Source organism: Astyanax mexicanus, chromosome 11, assembly GCF_023375975.1.
Source record: "Astyanax mexicanus isolate ESR-SI-001 chromosome 11, AstMex3_surface, whole genome shotgun sequence".
Taxonomy (NCBI): Eukaryota; Metazoa; Chordata; class Actinopteri; order Characiformes; family Acestrorhamphidae; genus Astyanax; species Astyanax mexicanus.
The window spans coordinates 705,866-720,842 of record NC_064418.1 but is presented as its reverse complement, the minus strand read 5'-3'; the positions used below and the strand labels follow the sequence as shown (position 1 = coordinate 720,842).

At 39.5% G+C, this 14,977-nt stretch overlaps 1 protein-coding gene and 1 long non-coding RNA gene across 3 annotated transcripts in view; both read left to right on the top strand.

Moving 5' to 3' along the window:
* Positions 1-14,977, top strand: part of LOC125805019 (uncharacterized) — a 62,818-nt gene that overhangs the window by 33,111 nt on the left and 14,730 nt on the right. The window lies entirely within an intron of this gene.
* LOC111191271 (dehydrogenase/reductase SDR family member on chromosome X) overlaps positions 1-14,977 on the top strand; it is a 50,627-nt gene that overhangs the window by 26,625 nt on the left and 9,025 nt on the right. For both annotated transcript variants that reach the window (XM_022665647.2, XM_022665646.2), the window contains exons 4-5: positions 9,753-9,854; positions 12,404-12,620. In XM_022665647.2, the coding sequence (XP_022521368.1) occupies positions 9,753-9,854; positions 12,404-12,620 (319 nt within the window). The remainder of the gene's footprint in view (positions 1-9,752; positions 9,855-12,403; positions 12,621-14,977) is intronic.

The following is a 14,977-nucleotide window of genomic DNA, read 5'->3' as shown; positions in this document are numbered from 1 at the left end:
TACAGAGTACACAGTGAAACGAAACAACGTTCCTCCAGGGACCATGGTGCACATAAACACAGTGTAGACAGAACAATAGTGCAACAGTACAAAAGTGCAGACAGACAATACAACACCATACAGACAAAGAATAATAAATAACAAGACAGTGTGCAAATTATGCAGTGTGCAAAAAAGACCAGGTGAGGTAGTAATTACTCTATTACACAGTGTGCAATAGAGTCCATTGAGGTAGTAGGGTTTTTAGTGCTTTCCATTTTCTGGGGTAAGTGGGGTAAGAGTGTGTGTGCATGTACAGAAAAACCATCAGTTCAGTCTCTGCAGTTAAGGAGTCTGATGGCTTGGGGGTAGAAGCTGTGTGATAGATTGCATCCATGGATTTCATCAGTGTTGCACCTGCCTGCATGCAAATTTCATCACCTGAGTCCAGAGCTGATAAGGAAATCACTTGAAACAGTGAAATGGTGAAACAGTGAATGACGGCATTCTGCTCCGTCTAATCCCACCCTGCAGGAGCGCAGATCCCAGAGTAGGGTCAAACCATTAAACAATATGTGCTGCAATAGATAGATTGTTTCTTTAAAGTATAAGTGAGATCTTTAAAATGAGGCCTGGAAGCCCCACAGCTCCTCCATCTACTGTGGAAAACCAGTTAGCATGTTATCTGTCATTATGAAAATAAAGGTACGTTCAGTTTCACCTAGTCAAAGCAGACACTTTGAAGTCTGACCACCAAAAAAACGGGCATGTCCTTCAGGTAAAGGACTTTAATAATAGAATAAGAGTATAAGTATAAGATTTATTCATATAGTACACTACCTAATATGAACTTCTAGATTCTTTTCCCAGAGCTGTATAAAACAAAAAATAAGATTTCACTTAAAAATGATGAGTTTCTTTGATTTTACCAAATTGAAAATCTCTGGAATATAATCAAGAGGAAGATGGATGATCACAATCCATCAAACCACCAAACTGAACTGCTGGAATTTTTACACCAGGAGTAAAGCAGCATAAAGTTATCCAAAAGCAGTGTGTAAGACTGGTGGAGGAGAACATGATGCCAAGATGCATGAAAAAAAAAACTGTGATTGTTGATTGATTGATTTCTGAACTTTTAAAACTTAATGTGACCAAGACACCAGTAAGAGCAACTCTGTTAATGATGTATTCTAACTAAAGGGTTGCCATTATAATCGTGAATTCACTGGTTCGAATCCAGGGAATTCAGCTTGCCTTCTGCTGCCGGAGCCCTAAGAGAGAGCATATTTGGCCACAATTGTTCTCTCTGGGTGGGTACAGTACAGTAGATGGTGCTCTCTCTTTTCCCTATTCATCACTCCTAGGGTGATGTGGATCAGCACAAGGCTGCGCCTGTGAGCTGATGTATCAGAACCACTGCATGTATCAGTCACTGCGCTGCTTTCCTCCGAGCGTTAGCGCTGTGATGCTACTCTGCAATGCTACAGCATCAGCAGCAGTTCAAAAAGAGGCGGAGAGAAAAATAAAAATAAGTAAAATACAGTAATACAATTGTGGTGAACTTTTTTAAAGCTTTTTTAAAACTAACCCCATCACAGTCCCACTCTTCAGCTGGAGGAATGCCGTGCTGAGCGTTCGGCTCCGTCTCATTCGTCCTGCTCCCGACTCACTTCTGTCCCACAGAGACCGGGCATGAGTGTTTTTGCCTTCAGCCCTGTCTGAGAACATCACGTCAGGCGGGGTGATGTAGCAGAAAATGAAATTAATGGTGTTTGTGAACAACATCATTTCTGTCTCTGTGAGATTCTGCTGTGCAGATCCACTCCCTCTCATTTCAGACTTATCTGAGAGTCTTTGCTTAAGTCAGATTTAGACTACAGGACTTTCTGAGTGGTCAGTTGTTGGAAATTTCACACTATATAACTGATATCTCCGACTCACCTCACAGCTCTCCAGAAACACGTTTATCACGAGAATTCACCAGAACTAAACACACGAAAACTAGCGACGCCAAGCCAGAGAATTTCTATAGAGGAGAATACGCACTTAAAGTGAGTCCAACATGAACGAGTTCATATAATTCAATTTTTAAGAGTTTATAAATATCTGATTAGTTGTATACTGAAATATGTACTTCCTTTGTTTTTTACTTTTTACTGTCTAAAATTATGAAATATTCAAACACAATAGTTTATTATTATTTTTAATTTTCGTAAGCTCCCTCTGGAGTTTAATTAATCAGTCATTTACTGATATAACAGAAAATGACAGTAAGTGTTCTGACTCTCCATAAAACGACTCTAGTAATAATGCAGAAGGGTGTGTTTTGGACCTGTGATTCTTTCTTTTTTTTCTGTAATTCTATTGGCTGTGGGTAGTTGCTGCTCCTGATTCCCAGTCGACGACTGGGTCAGATATCTAGCATGCCAAATATTTGATCATTCGTGAGCATCTTTCAGTAGTTCACGCTATGGAGATCAATTGAAAAACTGTCTAAAAATCTGGGCTAATATTGTATAGTGTGAACCTGGCATAAGTCTAATAGGAATAATAATAATAATAGGAGTAATAGGAAACCTTTGTGGTGGAAATACCTGTGACAATTAATAAAGACAAATATTAAGTTCTGAGTCGTGTCAGATGAGTAACAAGTTTTTATTAATGCAGATTATTGAGAGTACAATCAGTCATGAAATCATCACGCTCTGAAAGTGCTCTGAGAGTAACAGTTTCTCAGAGCCGTTGTTTATCCCCGCTCCGCTGTATCCGGAACCGTAAACCATATATGGACATAGGGTTTCCGCTTGCAACGGCATCCTTCAAATCTCCCTTCTATCCCAAGACAGAAACTTCTTCTGTTCCCAGACAGTTGTTAGGGTTGTTTCTCGTCAGAAATGTCAGCATAACCTCTTCACGTTCACATCCTGGTGTTTACCCAAAATGGTTATCAGACAAGGTTTCTCTGCTAGCTAGCACGTACACAAATGTCGGAATGACCTAAAGAGTAACTCTGCAAAACGAGCTTAATATGAAGTGAATTACCACTGTGAATATTAAGTGTGATTAAGCACATCCAATAAAACAACCATGCATACAAAGGATCACATCTAGTGAAATGAACATGCATAAAATGATTACATTTGTCATAACAAGGTGGTTATAATCGTAATAACATGGTGATAATGAAATTTCCCACGTCACCTTTAATTGATGGTCTGAGGCAAACTTTCAACAAGTGTTCTCTTATTTCTAGCTATTCTGCGAAGTCAGGCTTTTATAAATCCTAGCGTGGCCTTTTCTTCTGCAGAGTAGTCTTAAGCTCCAGCACTCGGGTTTATTCTGAAGACTCTTGGCAGGTAAGAAACCTGGTTAGAATAGAAAATGAAGTGAAATTGACCACTGTATTAAACGCTGTGTGATTGAGGAAACGCAGGCAGAAGTCTGGTTGCTGATTTTGGCGTTTAGCTCGACAGAACTGCTCCCGTTTTTTGACTTAGCGGTGTCCCGCCCAACAAGGTCGGCGAAGTGCATGCACTCAGTGACTTAAACTTAATTAACAGCATGTGTTTTTAATATTTTCACTGTTTGCACCATTAGCAGAATTTAGATAAATGCAGCTGGATGTATTAATAATAGAGGATCCAGCAGAACAGAATACACTGTAATGCATTGGGTCTCATCATTAGAAGGTCTTGGATTCTCTTCTGATATCAGTATGTGTCTGAGTTTATTACAATAACATTCAAAATAAGATCACAAAATACAACAAAAGATCAAATAACCCAGTATGTATTCTGTATTTCTGCTGTTTCTGGAGTGATAGAGAGCAAGTGAACTGTGAGATACCGCAAGCTGCAGTCAGGGTTGCCAGGTCCAGCAAAAAATCCAAAAATCCTCCCTAAGGTCTGTCTCAAACCTGCCCATCACAAGCTTAAACCAGTGCAATATCTAACGTTACCACAGACATTTACGTTATGTTTTAATTTTGAAAGATTTACAGGCTTTTATAAAAGTTGCCCCAATAAAAAACCACAACGCGACTCTCAAACAAGCCCAGTTTGGTGGGAAATCCGCAAACCTGGCAACTCGGGTTACAGAGACAATTCAAGAGTGCAATATAAAAGTGTTAAAATATTAATACTAAAATAAGTAAATGCTAATATACATTCAGCTTTAGTATGCAATGAATGAATAAACACACATGTGCCTCTTAGTAAAATTACAAAATGACAAAAAAAATAAATATTTTTTTTGTCTATTAATATTTACATCTCAATTTAAGACATTTAAATAGAATTTGCCAAAAATATCAACATCCTGCATGTGTGAATGTGTGAATTTTTTTAAAATAATCATAATATAATAATAATCGACTGATCGAAAAAAATAATCGCCACTAAAAATGCTCATTAGTTGTAGCCCTACTTTTTCCAGCTAGGAACTGGTTTAATGGTTTTATTTAATGGCATTATTTATTTATCTATGGATTTTTTTCAGGTATGGTGACACGAGCTCTAATAAACGTCTTTTAAAAAACGTTTAAAGAATGTAGTCTTGTTTTCTGTCCTGTGTAATGTTCTCATGCTCTTTAACCACCGAAAATCTCAGCTATGTTCCTCCCTAAGGCTGATTATTCCATAACTGCAGTGACTAATATGCAAATGAGCAGACTTAATCTTAAAGTATACTGTATGTAGACGTGTGTAATAGATGTTTTTGCTGATGTTAAGGATTGGTAATGGTTTACGCTTGTCTAAATCTGACTAAATCTCTGTCTATCAGTCTGTTGTTTATGTATTATTATTTATTTGCTGGTTATTAATCAGCAGTACCTGAGGCCGGTACCTGAGCTCAGGAATTCTGTACCTGTTCAGAGCCGAGCCGCCGCTGCGCTCCGGTCTCAGCTTGGCTTCTATCCAGGCTGGTTGTAATGGAGTGTAAATGAGGTTAGCTCCTTCCCCGAGGCTTTAAGGGGCGGCGGCGTAACGTAGCCTGATTATCACCACTTTCCCACCAGCACTTACTACACTGCATCAGGTAGCACACATATTCTCACTTATGTATGTACTCACTTGTACACACAGTAAAGCTCTATCCGGATGGGATTATTTTCTCAGGGGGTTCTGGGTAATTTTCTCTTTTATGGGTTTTTATATCCTCTGTGATTTTATTCCTGTCCAGAACGATCATGTAGGTGTTTTATTTCTCAGACGTCCTCTGAGAAAATTACAGGCTGAATTATCTACTGTTTTTCTCTGAACTCCGTGCTCCTCCGGTAATTTTAGTCCCGTCCGGACACACATCTCTTTAATAAAATAGATATTTGTCCACTGCTGCGCACCGTAATTACACTTAGGACACGCCACGGTTTCCACGGAGATCCACGTTAAAAACACAACAGCGAGTGGAAATGGAGGAGCTACTGAACACTACTGATGTCATGTGACCGAGAAAAAAGCCTAAAAACAATTGCAGTCTGGATGCAGACGTTTTATCACAAGAAGAGTAGAAGTGTGAGATATTTTACACAGGCCTCCCCTTAGAAACTAATCCCGTCTGGATAGAGCTATTTACAATTTAGGGACAAAATTTGGGAAAAATATTAGGAAAGATCCTTTATTAATTGTTGCTTCTGAAATCAAGGGTGTTACATAAGAGCCTTGGCTGCTTTTGTTGGGGTAACTGTCTTAAAAATGATGAGTTTCTTTGATTTTACGAAATTGAAAACCTCTGGAATATAATCAAGAGGAAGATGGATGATCACAAACCATCAAACCACCAAACTGAACTGCTTAAATTTTTACACCAGGAGTAAAGCAGCATAAAGTTATCCAAAAGCAGTGTGTAAGACTGGTGGAGGAGGAGAACATGTGCTGGGGATGCCATACGATCCTGGCTGTAATTTGTCGTTTTGTCAGGTGAACTGGCCTGAGGTCAGGTCGCTCGGTGGCTGGAGAGCGCCGCCTGCTGGATGAAATGTGCAGTCCTGTTTTTCACATGCGTCAGAGCTTAAACCTGATTTACTTGTCAGGTTTGTTGAGGTCTGGATATGATTTATGCCAGTTTTATCAATATTCCACCACAAATTTCCTGTTCAGGTTCTTATAGCCATCTCCCGCCTCCCCCATGTTGTACCCTGAAGCTCTTCTTCTGTTGGAAGCAAAGTAGTTCAGACTTTCAGATCTTTACGATAAAGGAACGATTAAGGAGTGCAGGATGAAGACAAACTTAGAAATATTGAACAATATTGAAAGAATCCACTTTTATGCATAAACTTCTCAGAAATGAAGATATTTGGAGCAGGTTAGCTGTGATGCTAACAGCCAGGCTCAGGAGGGTGGGAGCCGTGATGCTAACAGATGCAGCAGCCAGGCTCAGCAAGGTTGGCACATATTAGCTGTGATGCTCACCCTGCTATACTAACAAATAAACCTCAAATTTTATTCTGACCTATTTTTATCTTTAATTAACTGTTATTTTAAATTTTATTTAAATTTTAAATGATTAAATGTAGGGCATGTCAATCCCTGTGTTTGTAAATGCTCGGCTACATTGAAAATGACGGTTGCCCTCAATGTGCTTCCAAGTCAAAATAAAAATGTATTTATTGATTTATTGATTAATTGATTGATTGATTTGAGTGTGATCAGTATTTTGCAGGCCAACATATTTAATAAAGAAAATAAAAATAAACATGTTTATTGTTTATTTGTGTATATTATAAAAGAAAGTTCTTTAGATTTAGTTTTTTAAGGGTTTTTTCTTCACACTCACTTCACTTCTTCTGTTGCATGTATTTATTTATAAACCATTTGAAGCTTGAACCTTTGTTTTTGTACACAGTGTACAGTTGAGTTTAGACAGAATTGTATTGGACTTCAGTTGGATTCAGGTGGGATTTTGTTGTTTATTGTTTGGATGGTGGGGGAATGTTGAGACAAAAAAATCCATACACAGTTAAATCTTTAATGTCTACTAGTGTCACTTAAAATGCACATCATGTATGAAAATAGACTAGAAAATCCATTGACAGTCATTGATAATACGCCGTATAATCTGTAAAAATACAGTATAAACAAGTGTTGTAAATTTGTCAGACTGGGGCTAAAACTGGGGCTGATTCCTACCGAAACAGTTCGTAAGGATTTACATTGATTTTGAGGGACTGGCTTCCACTTTCTGTGACTCTACGTGGAGCTCACCGTGCTCGTCTGTTCAATTTAAGCCAGTTTATCTTCAGAAGCTTCAGTTTGAGTGCTGTAGTGTAATTCCTTCTCTGAGCTGCGTTTTTTGTCTGTATCTCTCTCAGTTCACGTTGGCTAAGTGCTCTTGAGTCCCGGTGACCCGATTTCATCCAGAGAACAGAGCGGATTAGCCCGGAGAATCTGAGCCAGGACTTTTTCCTGGGTGATTTTGTTTGTTTGTTTTGGTCAGCGACAGCGGAGATGCTCTGCCATGTGACTGTCCTTCAAAGGAGCTTCCTACGGGTTTATAAGCGTAGGAATTTCATCCGTCTTTCCTCCGCTTTACCTTTATCCTAATGCATTTCTGCTTTGTTGTCCTCCGCTAGCTGGATGCTGGATGAGCTCCGTTTCATTTGTTGTTCCCCACGTTAGCACAGGCTAACTGGATTAGCCTTTTACAGCAGTTCTACAGCAGAACTGAAAGCTAGAGGTGACCTCTCTCCACTTCATATCTTTTTTAAACCTTTTTAGGAGCTAATTCTCCGCTTGCCGGTTCACGACTTAGCGAGATAAATGACTTAAAAGGAGACAGGCTGGAACTATATCTCACGCTAATGCGAGCGAGGCTGGGAACTTTGCTGCAGTTGTCAGCGATCGCAGTTGAGAAAACCTGTCCTGAGGCTAATCGAGATTAATGCAGGGTAATCCAGTGTTTGTAGATGACGTCAAGACTTCCGGAATCAAAGACCTGCTGTGGAAAGTTAGTCACCTTTGATTATACAACTCTACGGCTGTAAACATATTAGTTTAATGTTATGTGTAAGTTTACATCTGTTCTGTTCAGTTGTTCCCTTTAAGTCCGTGTTTGGACTTGAAACTGTTTTTGAAATCACTAAAATAATGAATTTATGAATCATTATGAATCAGGATGCAAAGGTTTGGGTGACCCTCCTTAAAATATGTTAGTGTGAAGGTGAGTAGAAGTTGTAATCTAAGTAGAAGACCTCCAAAAGACATTAAAATGTGGGTACCTGCATGATCAATACTTAATAACCAATTTCTTTGAGACCTCCTGGATGAGTTGTCCTTGCCCTTTTAGAGTATTGATTGGGGAAGGTTCTTCAGTGTTCCATGTTATCTTTATTTGTGAATAATAACTCTCACTGTGGTTTGCAGTTCCTTTTAATAAAGGGTCAGGTTTGTGGGTCTTGATAACTTTTTTCCCTTAATAAATGAAATCATCATTTAAAAACAGCTGAAAAAGGGTATATTTTTCATACTAATCTTATAGTAAAGTTACTTTTATAAGCTGCAAAGACAAGAGAAATCTTTAAGGCGGCAAATACTTTTTCTCAGCACTGTATCAGTATCAGTATTAAAGGCACAGTAGCAAAAACTGGATGTTTAATGTTAAAATGTGATATGACATGGTTTGACAATATAAATATAAGAGATATAAATGAAATAAATGGATAAGTGGAAATAAATGTGTGATTTAGGAATTTCAGCCTCTTTCTGTAATGGTGAGGTGTTTCAGTGATGGTGTTCTGGAGAAGACGCTGGTGAACACGGCAGGGTCATCAGATGGGGGTTATCTGTGGATAAGGACCTGTCGATTTACACTCAGTAATCAGTTTTTCGCCGATGACGAGAGCGTGAGCTGATTTTCACTCTAACTGATTTCACGTCGAGGGGAAAACCACTGTCTGCTTTTATTTTCTCCTTTTCATTTCTCCTCCGCCGCCCGAACAGATCTGGCCGCCTCTCTTTGGCGCCCGGCGCAGATGAAAGCAGAAAACGGCTGTATTTATTGTGTGTAAGTGCCTCGTTTCAGCAGATTAATGGGGGCCGGCCCACGCTCTTTGATGTTGCAGCAGTAAAAAAGGGTCTGGGATAAATCCCCAATCAAAGCCAGAGAGATGGGTTTGGTTTGGACTCGGCCAATCGCGGATTTGCATTTCTACAAGGACTCTAACATTACAAAACATTGCACTGCTTTCATACTCTTTACACTTAAAAAAAGTACATAATTTAATAGGGGTGTGTTGGCTGGAAGTTGCCGATACGATATGCAACATATTACACTAGAAGGATACTGGGAATCAATTAAATTTTAAAAGAAATCGTCTTTGTATAAAAAAACGCTATCATATTATTTATAAAATCATAATACAATAAAGGTGAATAGAATTGGTAAAGTAAGTAAAAGTCCTCAAAAGACATTAAAATGTGGGTACTTAATTAATATTTAATAACCAATTCCTTTGATACCTCCTGAGTGAGTTGTCCTTGCCCTTTTAGAGTAATTTCGGTATTGGCTGGAACCTGGCGATACAATATGCATCACAATACAAAAACTGGGCTAGGATACTGGGATACTGTAGGCAAGACAATACATATTGATATATATGGACTGTTTCAATCTTGTTTTAAAACAAATCAGACTCATACAGTGAGGAACAGCAGCAGGAGCTCCTCAGATAAAGTGCTGTTCACATTGTTTTTTTTTTTTTCTTTTAATTGTGGCTAATTAGTTTAATTGTGGCTGATTGTGTTTTTGTGTGTGTGTTTGTGTTTTATCTCTAGTTGATTTTGAGTTTTTGGACCTGGCCTCTCTGGACTCCGTACGCCGATTCGTCCGCAGGTTTGAGGACCGAAAGCTTCCACTTCATGCGCTCATCAACAACGGTATGTTCTATGCAGAACCTAAATAAACTAAATTATTAAACCTGAACTGTAAACACTGTACCATGTGATTTAGGCCAAACTGAACTAACTGACCGCCATCACCGGGATTATCACCTATTAATAATCAGCTTAAGTCACATTATATCAGTCCTCCTTCAGCACACTGTGATTAAAGTGCAGCACGGCACACATAATTATTTATAAATAACTCTCTAATCCTGATTATCTTTACTGAACAATATGCTGCTCTGAGTGCGAAAATATGGCAACCCAGATTAATCCATAAACAGGTCAGGAAGGTGGGAGTACGCAGGGACAGATCCTGACAGAAAACAAACTAAAATAAGTCTAAAACTAAAGTCTTCACTCTACTAGTGTTGAGGGCGTTACTAGTGATGGGGGAGTTCATAGGGATGGGAATTTGATTTGGAATTGGCATTTTTAATTGTGTAGAAAATTGGATAAAGTTAAAAATAAACAATATATAATATTTAGGTCACTGGTTGATTATTTTTGTCCAAAGCTTATATCCTTCTGTGATGAGGAGCCATAAAATTAGCTATTTTATTAGCTTTTATTTCATTTTTTCTTCCTTAGCTAGCTACTGAGATGATTTATGAACTTGTAATTTAAAAAATAACCATAAAACATTGAGACTACACATTAAACTATGATAATATAATGGTTATCATATTGTTTTTTAAATGAAAATACTGACATCAGTAGAGGAAATAAGCACAATAATCTTGACAAAAATAAATCATAATTTCAAACCAAATCCTGGAATTGCTTTTTTTCTCTCTGGTCTAAAGATGCATAGTTTTATTGTCTGTACAGTAATATAAAGTACACAGTCTGTGCTCTTATTCTGATGTACCTGCTGCAGCTTCAGGTCTGTGGAGAGCAGCAGGATCAGGTGTGAAGTTCTGCTCCCACAGGTCCTGGATCAGCTCTCTGCTGCAGGAGGAGAGCATTTCAGTGGTACAAGAGAAAGCTCTTACCACATCCTGCTCTCAGAAAAAACACTCAGATTAGCTCTGATCTCTTAAACTTTTCTGATGAAAGTTTGGCTCTATTTTAGTGATCTGTAGTGCATCGGTCGATTGCGGATCGTGCAGCTGGATTTAGGGCGGGTCAGTGTTTGTTTGGTATCGTAAGAGGTTTGGATAGTTAATATAATGGAATATTTGGTCACCAACAACCTGTACTATTCACCACCATTGTAAATACATTTTATTTGGTACATTTCTTTAAAATTGTATGGGGTTTAATGTCCAAAAGAGTAGTCAAATCAGAATCAGAATCAGATTAAAATCACACAAAGGCTAAACAGACAAACAGAAACGCTCAGAATTCTCACAGTACAGTTGGTAATACTTGGCAGAAAGCAAGTGCAATCAGAAACGGTTTAAATAAACAAAAATAGTTAGCGGTTTGTGGTTAAACTTAAGGAAATCTTACGGTGTTTACAGCAGATCTTGGGACGTAGCTGCTAAAATTAATAAAGTAGAAATCCCTCTTATATTGCATTAAACTGCACAGATATGATAAACAGCTAGGTTAAGAAAAAGGTAAAAAGTTTAACTGAATAATAATCACTACGTATTTATTTATATAACCCTTTATTACGGATCTGATGAAACAGCTCAAGTTCTCAGAAGAGATAACCAATACTAGAACCTGTAAATGATTATTAATAAAACAATAATCCTTATTGTTTGCGTTTTTTAGAAAGACAAATAACCACTAAATATATAGCTGTTAGCAACAATTAAAGATACAAAAGTGAAAGAGAAAATGATAAAATGAGAAGTAACACAAAAACTAAGTTCACCTTTTCTGATGAAAGTTTGGCTCTATTTTAGTGATCTGTAGTGCATTGGTCGATTGCGGATCGTGCAACTGGATTTAGGGTGTGTCTGTGTGTTTGTTTGGTATCGCAAGAGCGCAAAAAATACACATTGTGCAGCTCGTAACATGCAAAAGACATGTATTAATTCTCTTAATTAATCGTGGGTGTGGTTAATTTTGGACATAGTGTGAAATAAACCAATCAGTGAGCCAGTTGTTCATCATTCCCTTTAAGAGCCGGGTGAGCTCTGACTTTGGCGCGTTCGTATCTTAACAGTGCAGCACTTTTGAGGGAAAAGCGAACAGAAATTAAGGGAACAGAAATCTTATTTTATTCTTTATTCTGTTTATTGTTGAGTTAAAAGTCGTTTTTGTGCTCTGTAGAGCATCCGACATTTGTTGGAATCTTGGAATATGGCCGTGCCATACAAAAATACAAAATCTGTCAGCAACTGGTAATCAATAAAATGGGCAAGACAAAAGACAATAAATACATAGAGCTAGGAAAACTAGATTCAATAATCAGCACTGAACTGAGCAAACTGAGGTGTGTATATACTAGGGAGGGCAGGTGGAGCCAATTAGTAACTCGGTGAGCGGGATTGCTGTAGCATCATGTGATCAGTGGAGTCAGGGATGTGGTGTGGGTGATCTGTCTGTCTGTCTGTCTATCTATCTATCTATCTATCTATCTCTAGCGGGCATCATGCTGGTTCCCGAGGGGCAGACGGAGGACGGGTTCGAGCTGCACTTCGCTGTGAATTATCTGGGCCACGTCCTGCTGACCCGCCTGCTTCTGAGTGTGATGGTGCGCTCCGGCACGGAGAAAACACACTCCAGAATCATCAGCATCTGCTCCGCCGCTCACTACACGTCCCGCGCTCACCTACAGGACCTGCAGGACCTGCTGAACAGGTGAGAGAGAAACCCTGCTGAGAAACAGAGCTAAAAATACTCCCTCTGTTACTCAGGTACTCACACCTCTGTTTCGGACAGAACACCTGTTCACTCTGGGAGGGCTTTGATAGAACTCAAACTCACACACACACACACACACACTCTAACACACACACACTCTAACACACACACACTCTAACACACAGACACTCTAACACACACACACACACTCTAACACACACACACTCTAACACACACACACTCTAACACACACACACTCTAACACACACACACACACACACACACTCTAACACACACACACACTCTAACACACACACACACACTCTAACACACAGACACTCTAACACACACACACACACACACTCTAACACACACACACACACTCTAACACACACACACTCTAACACACACACACACACACTCTAACACACACACACTCTAACACACACACACACACTCTAACACACAGACACTCTAACACACACACACACACACACACACACACTCTAACACACACACACACAGACACTCTAACACACACACACACAGACACTCTAACATACACACACACACACACACACACACACAAACATACACACACACACACACACACACACTCTAACATACACACACACAGACACACACACACTCTAACATACACACACACAGACACTCTAACACACACACACACAGACACTCTAACACACACACACACAGACACTCTAATATACACACACACACACACACACACACTCTAACATACACACACACACACACACACACTCTAACATACACACACACAGACACTCTAACACACACACACACAGACACTCTAACACACACACACACAGACACTCTAACACACACACACTCTAACACACACACACACAGACACTCTAACATACACACACACACACTCTAACACACACACACTCTAACATACACACACACACTCTAACATACACACACACAGACACTCTAACACACACACACACACACACTCTAACACACACACACACACACACACACACTCTAACATACACACACACACTCTAACATACACACACACAGACACTCTAACACACACACACACACACACTCTAACACACACACACACACACACTCTAACACACACACACTCTAACACACACACACACACTCTAACACACAGACACTCTAACACACACACACACACACACACACACACACTCTAACACACACACACACACACACACTCTAACACACAGACACTCTAACACACACACACACACACACTCTAACACACACACACACACTCTAACACACACACACTCTAACACACACACACACAGACACTCTAACACACACACACACACTCTAACACACACACACACAGACACTCTAACACACACACACACACACACTCTAACACACACACACTCTAACACACACACACACACTCTAACACACAGACACTCTAACACACACACACACACACTCTAACACACACACACACACTCTAACACACACACACACACTCTAACACACACACACACTCTAACACACACACACACACACACTCTAACACACACACACTCTAACACACACACACACAGACACTCTAACACACACACACACACACTCTAACACACACACACACACACACTCTAACACACACACACACACTCTAACATACACACACTCTAACACACACACACACAGACACTCTAACACACACACACACACTCTAACATACACACACTCTAACACACACACACACAGACACTCTAACACACACACACACACTCTAACATACACACACTCTAACACACACACACACAGACACTCTAACATACACACACTCTAACACACACACACACAGACACTCTAACACACACACACACACTCTAACATACACACACTCTAACACACACACACACACACACTCTAACATACACACACTCTAACACACACACACACAGACACTCTAACATACACACACACACACACACACACACACTCTAACATACACACACACACACACACACACACACTCTAACACACACACACTCTAACACACAGACACTCTAACACACACACACACTCTAACACACACACACTCTAACACACACACACTCTAACACACACACACAGACACTCTAACATACACACACTCTAACACACACACACACAGACACTCTAACATACACACACACACACACTCTAACACACACACACACAGACACTCTAACATACACACACACACACACACACACACTCTAACACACACACACACACTCTAACATACACACACACAGACACTCTAACACACACACACTCTAACACACACACACTCTAACACACACACACACACT